The 17,479-nt window shown below is 27.9% G+C and overlaps 1 protein-coding gene and 1 pseudogene across 2 annotated transcripts; both read left to right on the plus strand.

Annotated features, from left to right (window-relative positions):
- The first annotated feature begins 276 nt into the window (after positions 1–276).
- On the plus strand, positions 277–16,306 carry LOC145946222 (uncharacterized; annotated as a pseudogene). The gene is made up of 16 exons (XR_014427029.1): positions 277–401; positions 3,177–3,378; positions 3,537–3,692; positions 3,790–3,834; positions 5,299–5,660; positions 6,129–6,476; positions 6,657–6,858; positions 6,953–7,108; positions 7,198–7,243; positions 7,364–7,389; positions 13,651–14,045; positions 14,433–14,807; positions 15,175–15,376; positions 15,824–15,979; positions 16,118–16,179; positions 16,303–16,306. The product of XR_014427029.1 is annotated as an uncharacterized LOC145946222 (transcript).
- Positions 9,067–11,567, plus strand: LOC145945975 (odorant receptor 10-like). Its single transcript, XM_083055298.1, has 5 exons — positions 9,067–9,437; positions 9,740–10,114; positions 10,502–10,703; positions 11,170–11,325; positions 11,504–11,567. Exons 1-5 carry the CDS (start codon positions 9,076–9,078, stop codon positions 11,546–11,548), a joined length of 1,140 nt encoding a protein of 379 aa, XP_082911424.1. The 5' UTR covers positions 9,067–9,075; the 3' UTR covers positions 11,549–11,567.
- Positions 16,307–17,479: the final 1,173 nt, after the last annotated feature.

Here is a 17,479-nt window from a genome sequence, read left to right on the forward strand (position 1 = left end):
ATATTTTTGCGAATCATATGCAGATCATATTCCATAAGTTACACATCCTTGGCATCATTTTCTTGCACTGGTGGCGTAATAGGAGGAGTAATCAACATTTTAGAGGGTCAATTGCCCTTTAGGATGTGGGTACCATATGATTATTCATCGCCTACTGTACTTTGGTTTACATCAATTCAAGAACTCGTGGCTCTAACTTTTGCCACGATTATAAATATCGCGACGGAGACCACGGTATTGGGATTTTGCTTACAAATATGCGCACAGCTTGAGATTTTGCAACATCGTCTGCAGAGAATGGCGAAGGGGAAAGGACAAACATCGAGAATTTCGTTGGACGATAAGTCAAATGAAACAGGCAGATTGTCGGAGCACATTTTACATCATTTGTGTATAATCAGGTTTGTCACAAGCAGATGATAAAGTTATTTTATTGTACGTGTCTGTCGTTTCTCTCATTTGTGTTAAATATATTAAATATTGTAAACAAATCATATTCATATGGAAAGGCCGATTAAAACGAGCAATTCATAATTAATTACAATATTATTATAATTTTTGATATAAAACGATACACAGTCTTAATTTAGATATATAATAAGTAAACGATACACAGTCATAATTTAGATATATAAACGTTTCGAACTATACTAAGTCTTCTTCAGTAAATTTTCAAAAATTCAGTTTCTAAGCGTTACAATACAATAGTTCATATTAAAAACAAAGATAAAAGCAGATCGCTGCAGATATGAAATTACTTAATGTTGTGGTGTAATTTGAGACAAATTAGAAGCCTCTTATAATCATTCTCGTGTATGAACGTTTGACTAAATTTTATTTTAACCATTATCAACCAACGATTTGAGCATTTCTTCAACACGAACATTCTTCGCTGGTCAGCGAAAGACGATCCCTTTGACTATACCAATGTCGATTTGTTTTAGTTAATTGTTTGTTTTACTGTTATCAATAAAATCAAATGTGAGTTACTTACAGTTATAACTGCGTTCTATCGTTCTTAAAACACTTACATGATTACTTTAGTTGACTTGATTTCTAGGCTTCTAATTTTCGCTAGGACACGATCTTCGATGTTAGTGTCTTTCCGTTGAAGGATGACGAGTTAATGATCAAAATAAAAACATCATAAACAATCTAAAAATTCGCCATCTCATTTAGAATGTCAAAATAAGATTCATCCAATAACTCGGTGTCAGTGATGTTATTAATCCCGTGTTTTTGTTCCTTTATATGTAACATTTCTGAGACCAATCTCGTATGATAATTAACCTCCGTGTCCAGAATCTTCACGTTATCCCAATCAAAATTATGCTGTTTGTTTAATATATGTTCAGAGACTACCGAGTGTTTGGACGAATCCAATCTTATATTATTTACATGTTCTTTTAATCTGGTACGTAGTTTCCTTTTGGTTTGCCCCACGTAAGAGGCCTCGCATTCTTTACAGTCTATCTTATAGACGACATTATTATTGGTATCGTGAATGTTTTTATCTTTTTGACCTTTGATAAATCTGTTAAGACTGTTTAAACAACGGTAACCGACAGTGTAATCTGATTTCTTGATTATTGAGGCAACTGATTCGGAAATATTCTTAATGTGTGGGATGACAAAGAACTTATTATTATCATTATCAATTTTTGTATTTGTTTTTTTTGGTAGTTTGTTGTTTATTATGGTTTTCATTCTATGATTTATTTCTTTAAAAATTAAATGTAAGGGATAACCGTTATTCAGTAAGATCTTAATGCACAATTCTATATTCTTTTTGTGATACCTTGGATGAGACAAAACCATAATAAACAACAAACTACCAAAAAAAACAAATACAAAAATTGATAATGATAATAATAAGTTCTTTGTCATCCCATACATTAAGAATATTTCCGAATCAGTTGCTTCAATAATCAAGAAATCAGATTACACTGTCGGTTACCATTGTTTAAACAGTCTTAACAGATTTATCAAAGCTCAAAAAGATAAAAATTCACGATACCAATAATAATGTCGTCTATAAGATAGACTGTAAAGAATGCGAGGCTTCCTACGTTGGGCAAATCAAAAGGAAACTACGTACCAGATTAAAAGAACATGTAAATAATATAAGATTGGATTCGTCCAAACACTCGGTAGTCTCTGAACATATATTAAACAAACAGCATAATTTTGATTGGGATAACGTGAAGATTCTGAACACGGAGGTTAATTATCATAAGAGATTGGTCTCAGAAATGTTACATATAAAGGAACAAAAACACGGGATTAATAACATCACTGACACCGAGTTATTGGATGAATCTTATTTTGACATTCTAAATGAGATGGCGAATTTTTAGATTGTTTATGATGTTTTTATTTTGATCATTAACTCGTCATCCTTCAACGGAAAGACACTAACATCGAAGATCGTGTCCTAGCGAAAATTAGAAGCCTAGAAATCAAGTCAACTAAAGTAATCATGTAAGTGTTTTAAGAACGATAGAACGCAGTTATAACTGTAAGTAACTCACATTTGATTTTATTGATAACAGTAAAACAAACAATTAACTAAAACAAATCGACATTGGCATAGTCAAAGGGATCGTCTTTCGCTGACCAGCGAAGAATGTTCGTGTTGAAGAAATGCTCAAATCGTTGGTTGATAATGGTTAAAATAAAATTTAGTCAAGCGTTCATACACGAGAATGATTATAAGAGGCTTCTAATTTGTCTCAAATTACACCACAACATTAAGTAATTTCATATCTGCAGCGATCTGCTTTTATCTTTGTTTTTAATATGAACTATTGTATTGTAACGCTTAGAAACTGAATTTTTGAAAATTTACTGAAGAAGACTTAGTATAGTTCGAAACGTTTATTATCTAAATTATGACTGTATGTATCGTTTACTTATTATATATCTAAATTAAGACTGTGTATCGTTTTATATCAAAAATTATAATAATATTGTAATTAATTATGAATTGCTCGTTTTAATCGGCCTTTCCATATGAATATGATTTGTTTATAAACACTCGAGCTTGGATAATTTAATATATTTTTAAATATTGTATATTATTGTTAGGTGTAAATATAATATTAGTTGTAATATCTTCTTAATTGTAGACATATTAATTGTATAATTTGCAATATAATATATGAAAATATTTATAGACTTGGCAAAATAATCAACAACGTATTCAGCCACGTGATCTTTGTCCAATTTTTCGTCAGCATATTGGTAATATGTTTAACTCTGTACCATTTAACTTCTCATATGATAATGACAGACATCGTCACCTTGGCTATCTACACATTTTGCATGTTTGTCCAGATCTTTATTTATTGTTGGGCTGGAAACGAAGTTATACTTAAGGTAGTCGTGAGGCTGTATAAAGTGGCTTATTGTTAGTCTCGGACAAAGAATTGCGTAGTTTGCGAAAAGCTTGCAAATTGTGCTTTGCAAACTTTTCGCAAAAATTGTTCCGCTGATGACTATTTAATTATTCTAATGAGGTTTATTTCTTTTTTCAGAGTATTGAATTAAGTGAGACTGTATATGAAATGGATTGGATGTTGATGCCAATAAACGAACGGAAGGATTTATTGATGATTATGAAGCGTAGCACACGACCTATCAAGTTAACTAGCAGCTTTTTGGTCACGTTATCTTTGGAGTCTTACGGCAAAGTTGGTATTAAAGTTTAAAGCTTTATTGATATTTTATGGTATTTAATGTAAGGAGAATTTTTAATTTCTACTAAAATTTTATTTTACTTCATTTTAGCTTCTGAAAGCGTCTTATTCTGCATTTAATCTCTTGCAACAATCTTAGGATTTTATTTACTCGTTTGCAATATATCATGTATGCGACAAGTTACCATAAATAAATTACTCATCACAGAATGTGCAAATTTTCGATGCCTTATTTTTACAACTATTATAGTAGTTGTAATTTTTTTAACAAATTATCTAGAATTCAGAGATTAGTTGATACAAACTAGAATTAAATTGAAATAAAAAATGTTTATCGCAAATCTAAAACATCTGATTTTTAATGCAATACGCGTCATTTTTATTAAAAGCGTATAAATATTTAAATTCGGAAGATTTTTTAGTCGAACCATTTTAATCCGTATCACATATTATTCACTTATTTCGGATAAACTTCTCCTTATTAGCGGGAATAAACATTCGCGATAGAAGGGTGAATATTAAAATATCGTACAATCTACTATATTATGGAAACATATGATTATACTTGAAACGAGAGCTGTCATTACAAACGTCGCGACTTAAGACCGTAATTAACGGCTGTATACAGAAACGTAAATTCTTGAAACATAACTAAGTCACTGAAAATCAACCGACAGCTCTCTTCTCCATAAAAGAATTATGATTCTTGATATCATTATCGCGTTCCTATCTTTTACAAAATATTATTATAAAACAATAGGTATTACGTTTTATATTTCAAAATACTTACCAAATTCGATGAAACTTTCATTTTGCTATGATGTTATACGTCACACTGTATCCACATCCAGAATATTTCTGCAACAAAAATAGATACTTTTAAAAAATAAGTACATATTGCACCGTGATTACTTCGTTATAAGTATTTGCTCTAAAAAATATATGTTGAAGTGAAAAAAAAAAAACGTAAAAGGGTTCGTTGATCTAATTGAGACTTCCTTAATGCCCTTACTTGCGAGAGTTATGCAATAGATTTAAATGCAAGTGTATTTGGTTTCATGGGAACGCAACAATATGTTGGAATTCCGGAAATATAACGTTCCTCAAATGTACGATTACGTACCTTATAATTATATCTTCGATATTTTACCGGCGATAGACGCCGTCGCAATTATTAAATGAATCATTAATTTTAAGCGGCGTAGGGACAACGAAACTTGACATAAAGACATTTTAACTGTATAGTGCCTTAGAAACCTTGCTCGTGCATGCACTGCGTATAAGTCACGGATACGTATAAATTGAAGTTATGTAACTTAATTTTTTTTTTTTGCTATAAATATCAACCCAAAAACACTTGCAATTGTGGTGTTGAAATTAATGCTTTAATTTTTAGTGTACAAAAGTATATTTGCAGAAAGTATAGGTTTGTGAGAACATTTTTTTGAAAATCAATCTCAAAAAATTCGATAAGAATATAATCAATTATTTTTTAAGTATCTTAAAAATTAAATATCTTGAATTTGTTTTTCAGCAAATAATAATAAAAAAAATCCTGTCGCTTTTAATATTGCAACAATTGTTGAAAAAAAAAAAAAAAATGCATATACTCTCTTTTAATTTTTTTTTATACACCATCAGTGGTATGTGGCGACCAACCGAATGGTCTTCGAAACGTTCCAAGATATTGTATGGAGTGCTCACCTGCTTTACGACGTATCTGGTGTTACTTCTACTGTTTACTCAATTGATGGATCTTATCCTTGTTATCGACAATGTGGACGATTTTGCCACGAATGCTTTATTTCTACTTTCGATTGTCAGTGTATTTGTCAAAATAGTAACTACTATAACACGTCGCGATAAAATTATCAATTTGATCGAAACATTACAGAAAAAACCTTGTATAGCTTATAATGCAGAGGAGAGCGACATCCAGATAAAGTTTGATCGCTTGATCAGGTCGGTATATTTATTTTGTTGTTGCGACTGTAGATGATGTTAGAATATGTAAATTATGATAAATAACACATGTAGTTGCTCAATTAAATTAAATAGGACAAAATAAATAATTAATATTAATAAATTGATTTATAAGGATATTTAATTTAACAAAATAAATGAATTGATTCTAAGTTAATTTAAGAAAATTAACTATTTATTATTTATTATAATATAATATTTAAAGATAATTTTTTTAGAAAAGACGTATATTAGTTTACTATAAAGTTATTATAAATTTATATGTTTTATTCGTGCGTTTGTGTTACTAATAATTATTTAAAGTGCTGCGTGACAGTCAAAGATGATATTTTTCTTTATCTTTAGTGAGTAGTGTTAATTTATGTAATTTCGAAATATTGCTCTCGTACATTGCCATTATTATACGCTAATTATTATGTTTTCACAAATCACATATATACGTTCCAGATCATATTCCATAAATTATACATCCCTGGCATCAGTTTCCTGCACTGGTGCCGTATTAGGAGGGGTGCTCAATATTTTAGAGCATCAATTACCCTATAGGACATGGGTACCGTTCGATTACACCGCACCTCTTTTATTCTGGATTATATCAATTAAAGAGCTCGCGGCTGTAATTTTTGGTACAATTATAAACGTCGCGACGGAGACCACGGTATTGGGATTTTGCTTACAAATATGTGCACAACTTGAGATTTTAAAACACCGTCTGCAGAGAATGGTAAAAGAGGAAGAGTCAAATGAAACAGGCAGATTGTCGGAGCACATTTTGCATCACCTGTGTATAATCAGGTTCGTCACAAGCAGATGATAAAATTATTTTATGTACGTATCTCTCTGTGTTTAATAATGTTTCGTATAATATATAACGTAATATGTTAGTTGTAATATCTTTTTAATTGTATGCATCTTATTAATTGTATGCATCTTATTAATTGTATAATCTGCAACATAATGAGGAAATATTTATAGACTTGCCAAAATTATCAACAACATATTCAGCCAAGTGATCTTTGTACAATTTTTCGTCAGCATATTGGTGATATGCTCAAGTCTGTACCATTTAACTTCTCATATGACAATTGCGGACATCGGTTCCTTGATTATCTATACAATTTGCATGTTTGTTCAGATTTTCGTTTATTGTTGGGCTGGGAACGAAGTTATGCTTAAGGTAGTGAGAAAAGTTTGTGCTTTGCAAACTTTTCGCAAAAATTGTTCCGCTGATGTTTAATTATTTTAATCATATATGTTTTTATTTTTTTCAGAGTACTGGATTGAGCGATATTGTATACCAAATGGATTGGGTATTGATGCCAATCAACGAACAGAAGGATTTATTGATGATTATGAAACGTAGCACACGACCTATCAAGTTAACTAGCAGCTTTTTGGTGTCGTTATCTCTCGAGTCTTACGGCAATGTTGGTATTATAATTTAAAGCTTTCTTAATATTTTAAACAATGTTAGAAGAATTTTTATTTTCTACTAAAATTTTATTTTACTTTATAGCTTCTGAAATCATCTTATTCTGCATTTAATCTTTTGCAACAATCTTAAGATTTTATTTACTCTTTCGCAATATACCATGTATGCGACAACTTATTATAAATAAATTACTCATCGCAAGAATGTGTGAAATTTTGATACATCTTTTTTTAGTGTTGTTATTTTTTAGATAAATTATCTAGACTCCACAGATTGGTAAGTACAAAGTAGAATTAAATTGAAATTAAATGTTTCTTTACAAACATTCGCGAAACATCTGATTTTGAGCAAAAATAAAAAATTTTTTTACGAGTTATTTTTAGGAAATACATATAAATATTTAAATTTGAAAGATATTTTAGTTGAATCTCAATAATCTAAAATATTTCGTGATTTGGTTTATGAATTTTTATACAATAATATATAGAATAATTTTTAAAATTATTAGCAAAAATAACAGGTAAAATATAATAATTGCTAATATAAATGCTTAAGATTCAAAATTATTTAATTAATGCAACAGATATATGTATTGTATATTGTTTTTTTATATCTACTCCAATCAAAATATATTCATAATTCCTAAAAACTAATATATAAAAATATCAAGAGAAACATGCAATAGAATACATGCATAATAAATTAAAATAAAAAAATTTCAAAGAGACTACAATTGCTACAATTGAAATAACTACAGATAAAATTTACACACATGAAGCTTATAAAATAAATTAAGAAGTGTGCAAGTAAAATGCTTATAGAAAAATATTACATGTCACCTACAAATATCACTATAATTGAAATTATTTGTACATTATAATTAAAACGTGATACAAAGGAACTCGTTTAATTAATTCGCCACGAATAAAATACTTATTATTTTTCATGAATCGTATATGAAACACACAATACATGCTATTAATAATATCTGCACTTGTCGTATTTGACAGAGTCATGTGAGTGGCTTCTATAACTTGGAAAATGTCTAATTATATTATACATATTCGTTACATTTTATATTTTGTTCGGGCGATGAAACGAAGAAAATATAATCGTTCATATTTCTCTACGAGGAGAACATAAGCCTACTGAGTTGTATCCAATAACTAAAAAATGAACATCTTATTCGATGAGAATATAACAATATGCTTGAAGAATAGAGATATGCGCACCCCCCTCGTTGTAAAGAAAACGATCTATTCAATCGTCATTATAGTCATGTGTCCTTAAAATATTCATCTATAAATGGAAAATAAGGTGCATCGTAATACGCTACAATATAGACTTCACGTCAAGTTGCTAATGACAAATAATTAATATATAGCATAGAGTTATAACATTGAAGAAAGTAAATTTATGCAATAGTGTCTTATGTGCGCAAAATACGTGCGTGTTTTATTGAAATTTAATAGTCCTTATATATGATACTGAAACAGCCTATACCCATTTAACATATCCATCATTTCTGTTGTGCCGCTAAAACATGAGAAGTAATATTTCGAAAAAGTGCGCGATATAAATATCTATTTTGTAAAATTATATTTACACAATTATAGTTAAAACATATTTTCATCATTGGAGATTATTCGATTCTCAAGCTACGTTAATATTATCGATGTGCTAGATGAATAAAGTTTTTCATATTTAGTGCTTAAAATGAAATGCGAGGGTCGCTCATAAAATTTTCTCATCGTATAGAAAGTTATATCCTACTCTATATTAAATTTGTTCTAAAACTCGCAAAAAAATTAATTAAAATATATTTAAGAAAATAAAAAGAAGAAAACATATATATGCCTGATGAATAAATGATTATTCTAGTTATTTTATCATGTAGAAAAGTGTTATATTTTTGTGCAATGTGTGTCCCGATAAGCTATTATTAACTTTCAATACTTAAATATGCAACTATTTTCTCTAAATTTTTTAATGTACACTGTCGGCGGTGTATGGCGACCTATCGAATGGTCCTCGAACGTCGCTAAATTGTTATATAACATGTTTACTTGTATCATATTAGTCTTGTTATACTTTTTGATGCTAACTCAATTCATGGATATTCTTCTTGTTGTCAACAATATTGATGATTTCGCCACTAATACTCTAATGTTCCTGACTATTGTTGCTGTTACGTGTAAAGCGACTATTGTCGTGGTACGTCGAAATGCAATCATCAAGTTGGTGCAAACATTGTTAAAAACACCATGCAAACCTCGGGACGAGGTCGAAATGGCAATACAAAGAAAATTTGACAAGTTTATCAGGTGAGAGAGTACGTGTCATTATAAAAACGCTTTAATTAATCATATAAATGCTACAAAAAAAATATATATTAATTTTCATCATTTCTCGTTAAATGTAATGATAAATATTCTGCAAAAAGCTATAAAAATATTATTTTAAATTATTTTATATATTAAGTTTCTCGTTGAAAGAAGAAAAATTAGAATTAGTGTTGTCATTTTGATTATAAATTTTTGTACGTATATTAAAAAACGCAAATCAATTTTGATTGCCATAAAAATATGAAAGTTTACAAAATATAATCTCAATTCTTTATTTGCAGGTCGTGCTCAATTAAATATTCGCTTTTGGCGACGAGTTCCGTTACAGGCGTCACCGTAAGGTCAGTGCTAAATGTCACGCAGGGCTATCTACCTTACAGAATATGGGTGCCATACGATACAAATACATCTCCGATGTTCTTGATTACATCCATTCAACAAATCGTAACTGTAGTTTTCGTCACTATCATAAATGTTGGCACGGAGACTCTGGTTTTTGGATTGTTTTTACAAACGTGCGCTCAATTTGAAATTTTCGAGAATCGTCTTCACAAATTAATATCTAACAAAATGGCTAAATATATGAAACCTGTTTCATCAAATAAAGGAAAGGCAGTAATTTCGGAATATATACATCATCACCTCAGTATTTACAAGTTAGTCATATGAGAAACAATTCTTTTATGCATTATTTTCCGTAAATTCTATCATTTATATTTGAAATATATTAATATGTTAACTGCTGTTTTACAAATTAACTGCTTTCTACAATTTTTCTAATATCTTTTAATAATGAAATAACGTTTATATAATAATTTTTGAAATAATTCGTTAAATTAATATATTAATTTATTCAATTTTTTAAGTAAATCAAATAATGACTATCATGTAGAATCATATCAACTCTGCCTCAAGAAATAAAATATGACAGAGTGTATTCCTATAATTTGTAAAGTTGAAAACATTTTTAAATATGTCATGATAAAATTAGCCATCATCATTAGCATTATTAAAAAAAAATTAATAACATGATATCATTACAGATATGCTAAAACGGTAAATGCTATATTCAATCAAGTACTCTTCGTCCAATTTTTTGGTAGTATATTAATATTATGTACAAGTGTATATTATCTGTCAGCACATATTACGGAATCTGAAAGTGCAACTTTGGTAGTTTACACTATCTGCATGTTTGTACAAATTTTTGTTTATTGCTGGTCCGGGAACGAAGTCATGCTTAAGGTACATTTAGATTTTATAACAAATCTATCCAGTCATAATTTTTGATTGATAAAAAGATCAAGATTATCTCGCAAGCTCGAAAAAAGTAAAATTATAGAATTATTCATGATTTCGAATTACATTAGTTTATAAAGTATACATATCTGAGTAACTATTTATATATAAACTAATTTATTTTATAAATTATATATAATGTGATTCAAAATCTCACAAACACTTCCATAATTTTATTCTTCTTAAGCTTGCAAAATAATCTTCGATCTATCGCAAAATTGGAAATATTCCATATTTATAAATATATACATTATAAAGTAACGTATACATTTATAAAAATATATGCAAGACATAAATGTTTATATATGTAGTGTATATGTGTGTATATGTGCATATTAAAGCTGTAAAGAAAGTAAAATTTAATATTATTATAAGATAATAATTCTATTTCTATTGTATTTTTATGTGACAGAGTATGAGTGTAGGAGATGCGATATATCGTATGGATTGGCCCTTATTATCAGTCAGCGAAAGAAAGGAGCTGCTGATGATCATGATGCGTAGCACACTTCCTATAAAATTTACCAGTAGCTTCTTGATAACTTTATCTCTCCAGTCTTATAGTGGCGTAAGTATTACTGTTTGTATATAAATAAACAAAATAGTGACTCAATATATATTACGAAAATATTTAAAATATCACTATAAAGATATTTCATAATGCCTAAACCTACGAGAACACTATCAGAATTGTTGACAAATGCAGGGTCTTCTAAACTAATCTAGTTCTGAATTTTTTCTTTCAGATCTTGAAAATATCATATTCGGCATTTAATGTATTACAAAAGTGAGATATAAATAATCGAGTTTATGTACAAACATATTGTAGCTTTTGATAAATTATTAGTAAAGTACAAATTAGAATATTTATAAATCTGCAAAATTTCTGCTTGTATGTATATTTCAACCCAAATCCCTATTGTAAAAATATTAGTGTCGTCATTATGTATAATTAATATATTTGTTCGCCTTTTAAATTAACTATCAAAAATAAAAGCCACCTAATCGACAATAAACAATCATAAAATTTAATTTTTTGGTGATATTATAATTAATATTATAACAGAGATTATGTTAAAAAAATGAAAACAATATATAATATGCATTCGTATATATACATATACATATGCTACACATTTAATACAATACGACAATTTGAATTGACATACAAATGGCAATAATATTTATAATTACTTTTGCATTAGTTAAAAAAGAAAAATATCTGCAATGTCTTTTACTATTAAAAATAATACTCTGTCTTCCAGTTTGTTCGTCAGATGTATAAACGGTATTCACTTGCATATCATTTAAATATATTACTTCTTTCGCTACATCGTTTACTCTCTCGTGCGATAAAGTCAAGTTTTGTAGAAAATATCATTTTATGCATTCAGTTACTGCCGATGATATAAAAATGTATGAATATTTTATTCAATGAGAATATGACAATATGTGTGTGTCTTACTGTAAAGAACGGGCATTTCCCGATCGTTGCAAGTAAGATAATTTTCACAATTATAGTATTTACATGAGCGGACAATAATGTACATCATCGAGTTGCTAATAATTGTATTAATGGCAAAGAGGGTTAAGAAGTTTAAACAAGTAGAACTACATGCAGTCTGTCACAAGACGTGCTCGATTACACTTAAAATCTAATTATTTTGAATATAGTAGAATAAGTTGTATTAGTGGTAACACAGATTACGAAAAAATATATTCTGTCGCATTCACATTTGTGCAAAATGTAAGCAATAATATTCCGAAAAAAATATTTTAAAGAAGCATATATAAATATTTATAGTTGTTTTCCGTTATATATTTATATTTATAATATATATATATATATATATATATATATATATTTCTTATTACATTAACATCTTTTATTCGATTTTTAATTTATGATAATAATATTGTACATGATTTATATGTTACAGTTAAATGAAAAAAATTAAATAGAAGCAGTTATAAAAATCCTAGTTGATAGTAAGAAAGGCTCTAATTAGAGCCAAATAAAATTTATTGCATAGATATTTATTTTTTATTGATTATTTTAATAATCATCATAACTGATTTTATACAACGATAAAAGCTAATCAATTGGTCTTGTAATAATTAACATTCATTTTTTATAATCGACATATTAGCAAATAGAGTCACAGTTTGAAATCAATATGTATTACTGAGTTATTGGAAATGTGTATATTTATCAAATATTACACAAATTTCCCTTTTTATTGTTGTATTCTTTATTAAAAACTATTCAATTTTATATTTATTTAATTTTAATTTATAAATAATAATGTACGCTCTTTTTTTTAATGTGTAATCCTTTTTTGCATACTCACACAATATTGCGCTTGTTTCGATTTACATATAGATTTGCTAATGAAAAGAATCTAGCATGTCGAATGGTTTGAAATCTTTTTATGAAATAAGTCAATGTTTTTGTGTTTTAATTTGTATCATTATTGATCTAATAAGTCAGTAATCATTAGTAATCAAAATGCATATCATATCTACGTTATTTTTTTCTGTTTCATTCTTTACCTATCTATTTGTCTGTTTATCTATTTATCAATTTATTTATCTATCTTTGCAAGTAATTTCTTCTTCTATATGGAATAAAATTTATCAAAATCGAATAGTCACATATGAAACTGAATATAGAATGTGGATGACATTTATAAAACTTACATTTTATGAAATAGTAGACTATATTAAAATTAATATTAATTAATAATTAATAAAAATATTAATAAAAATTAATATTAATTAAAATTAATCTTTTTTGAGTTTCGTTTCATATGTTTGGAAATTTACTTTTGCAAATTAACATATTTAAGATAATATGTCAATGTCGTTATTTTTTTAGATGTTATACATATAGAAAAGTGCTATACTCTCCTTTGTAATTATAAAGATGCAAAAACTTTCTCTAAATTTTTTAATATATACCATCGCTGGCATATGGCGGCCTATCGAGTGGTCATCGAACATCGCTAAACTACTGTATAATGCATTCACCTTTATTATACTAGGCTTGCAATACTCTTTAATGTTTACCCAATTCATGGATATCGTTCTTGTTGTCGATAATATCGATGATTTTGCCACTAATACTCTAATGTTCCTGACCATTGCTGGTGTTTGTTTTAAATCGACCATCATTGTAGTACGTCGAAATTCAATCATTAATTTGGTGCAACTATTTTTGAAAGCGCCATATAAACATCGAGATGAAGACGAAATGGCGATACAAAGAAAATTTGATAAGTTTATCAAGTGAGTACTAGCAGATTTTTTTATATACATATATGGTAAATCATAGTAGTTATAATTCAAGACATTTCGCGTAGTAATTTATTAATCTTTTCAATTCAATTAGCATCGCGACTCTCGTCTTTTGTGACAGAAATTCTTTGCGAATTTTTAGTAAATTTTGTTAATCTTATTTCCCAACAATTTTCAGATTGGTTAATATTCTATTAAAAAATTTTTTGAGAATTTTCTTGAAAACTTGTATTACATTTCGTAAGATAAAATAACAGTTATTGTATTAGAAATTTCATTACGAGCTTCTATAAATATTAAAACTACAAAAACATTTTAATTATCGTAAGAATACTTAAGGGCATAAAATATAATCTCAATTCACAATTCTGTGTGTAGGTCCTGCACGATAAAATATTCATTTTTGGTGACGAGTTCCGTTACAGGTGTCGTTATAGGATCACTGCTAAGCTCAATGCAAGGTCATTTACCTCTAAGAGTATGGCTGCCATACGATATTACCTCATCTCCGATGTTCTGGATTACATCTATTCAACAGATTATAGCCTTGATTTCCTCGGCAATCATAAACGTTGGTACAGAAACTTTAATTTTTGGATTGATTTTGCAAACGTGCGCTCAATTCGAAATTTTCGAGAGTCGTCTTCACAAATTAATATCTAACAAATCACGTAAATATATGAAACCTGCTTCATCAAATAAAGGGAGAGCAATAATTTCGGAATACATTCATCACCATCTCAGTATTTACAAGTTAGTTATATATAAAAATCAATTCTTCTATTGCATTGCATTTTCCGTAAATTTTATCATTTTGAAATATATTAATCTGATAATTGCTCTATTCTACAATTTTTCTAATATTTTTGAATAATAAGATAACATTTATAAAATTTTTGAAATACTTTGTTAAATTATTAATATGAAATTTTAAATTGATCAATTTTTTAAGTAAATCAAATAATTATTCTTATCCAGAATCATGTCAACTCTGTCTCAAAAAATAAATCACGAGAATTTATTCCTATAATTTTTAAAATCAAAATATTTTGATAATGTAATGATAAAGATTGTGCACCACGTATCATCCTAATACAAAACTGATATAACATCGTTGCAGATACGCTAAAACGGTAAATGTTATATTCAATCAAGTACTCTTTATTCAATTCTTTGCCAGTATATTAGTATTATGTACAAGTGTATATTATCTGGCAGCACATATGGCAGAATCCGAAAGTGCTACTTTAATAATATACACTATCTGTATGTTTGTACAAATCTTTCTCTATTGCTGGTCCGGAAACGAAGTCATACTTAAGGTAAATTTGGATTTAAAGATCCAAACGTATACTTGATTGATTAAGAGATTATCTCGCAAGCTCGAAAAAAATAAAATTATAGAATTATTCATGATTTCGAATTACATATTAATTTATTAAGTATACATATTTGAGTAACTTTATAAATTATAATATAATATGATTAAAAATCTCGCAAACACTTTCATAATTTCATTCTTCTTGAGCTTGCAAAATAATTTTCGATCTACCGCAAAATTGGAAATATTTCATATTTATACATATGCATTATAAAGATAATGTAAATATAAAAATATAAAAATGTATTATACACGTGTATATAATGCATATATATGTATATGTGTATAAATAAGCTAAAAAAATTAATTTAATATTATATTATAATATTATATAATATATAATATTATAAAAGATAATTATATTATATCTATTGTATTTTTATGGCAGAGTATGAGTGTAGGAGATGCGATATATCGTATGGATTGGCCCTTATTAACAGTCAGCGAAAGAAAGGAGCTGTTGATAATTATGATGCGTAGTACAATTCCTATAAAATTTACCAGTAGCTTCTTGATAACTTTATCTCTTCAATCTTATAGTGGCGTAAGTATTACTGTTATACATGTATGTAACAAAATAATGACTCGATATATTATAAAAAGTCTAAGATATCACTAAGAATATTTAATTATGAAAACTCAATCTTTTGACAAATGTATAGTTTTCTAATTTTTTGTCCAGATTTTGAAAATATCATACTCAGCATTTAATGTATTACAAAAGTGAGATATAAATAATCTAAAGTATGTACAAATATATATGAAAATATTATTGTAATTTTCGATAAATTAGTAGACTGTAAATCTGTAAAATTTCTGCCTGTATATATATCTAAACCCAAATCCCTAATATATTTGTTCTTTCAGATAATAGATAGATATTAATTATCAAAAATAAAAAAACCGTTTGTCCAACCGCAAACAATCATAAAATTTAGTTGATGATTTTATAATGTCATAATAAATTAAATACGTTCAAAGAGAAAAATGAAAACAATATATAATATACATTCGTATACATACATATATGTATACGCACATTGAATATACATTTGTTACACATTTAACACAATGTAACAATTTCGTTTCACAAATAACAATGACACATTTATACTTTTGCATTAGTTAAAAAAATCTATCTATTTTATCTGCGGTGTTTTTCACTGCTAGAATTACTGTCTTCCAGTTTGTTCGTCAGATGTATAAACAATTAACTTAAATAGTTTAAATTTAATTTAAATATATTACTTCTTTCGCTACATCGTGTGTTCTCTCATCTGATAAATGCAAGTTTCACAGAAAAAAATACCACTTTATACATTCTGTTACTGCCGATGATATGAAAATGTATGAATATTTAATTCAATGGGAATGTGACAATATGTCTGTAAAGAACGACATCCCCCGCTCGTTGCAAGTAAGATGATTTTCACAATTATAGTAGTATTTACATGAGCGGAAAATAACGTGCACTATCGAGTTGCTAATAATCGTGTTCATGGCAAAGGGGGTTAAGAAGTTCAAGCAAGTAGAACTACATGCAGTCTGCCTCAAGACGTGCTCGATTATACTTGAAATCTAATTATTTTGAACGTAGTAGAATAAGTGGATTAGTGGTCAAAACACAGATTACGAAAATTTTTGTCGCACTGGCAGCTGTGTAAAATGTAAGTAATAATATATATTCCGGAAAAGATATTCCAAAAAGCATGTATAAATATTTATATCCGTTTTTCTTCACATATTTAGATATATCTCTTACTACGTTATAGCAAAATCTGATTTCTGATTCATGATAACGCGATTATACGCGATTTATGTATTAAATTTAAATAAATGAAACTAGTATTAGTATTAGTAAAAGTTTGAAATCTTTTTATACAATAAGTCAGTGTCTTTAGGTTTGTGTCAGTATTGGTCTAATTAATCAGAAATCATTAGAGTAATTTAAATGCATATAATATCTACATTTTTTTTCTTTGCTTCTCTTTTTCTTCCATTCTCGATCTATCTATCTATCTCTGCTCTATCGTGAATAAAATTT

This window comes from Prenolepis imparis, unplaced genomic scaffold, assembly GCF_030444845.1.
Source record: "Prenolepis imparis isolate NDT839.2.m4 unplaced genomic scaffold, iyPreImpa1.0 SCAF_15, whole genome shotgun sequence".
Lineage (NCBI taxonomy): Eukaryota > Metazoa > Arthropoda > Insecta > Hymenoptera > Formicidae > Prenolepis > Prenolepis imparis.

Excerpts from the sequence above, each read along its gene's own strand:
- LOC145945975 (XM_083055298.1), top strand. The coding sequence starts at position 9,076 with ATGCAACTATTTTCTCTAAATTTTTTAATGTACACTGTCGGCGGTGTA. Across the intron at positions 10,115-10,501 it reads CATCACCTCAGTATTTACAA|ATATGCTAAAACGGTAAATG; the intron begins GTTAGTCATATG and ends ATATCATTACAG. Across the intron at positions 10,704-11,169 it reads GGAACGAAGTCATGCTTAAG|AGTATGAGTGTAGGAGATGC; the intron begins GTACATTTAGAT and ends TTTATGTGACAG.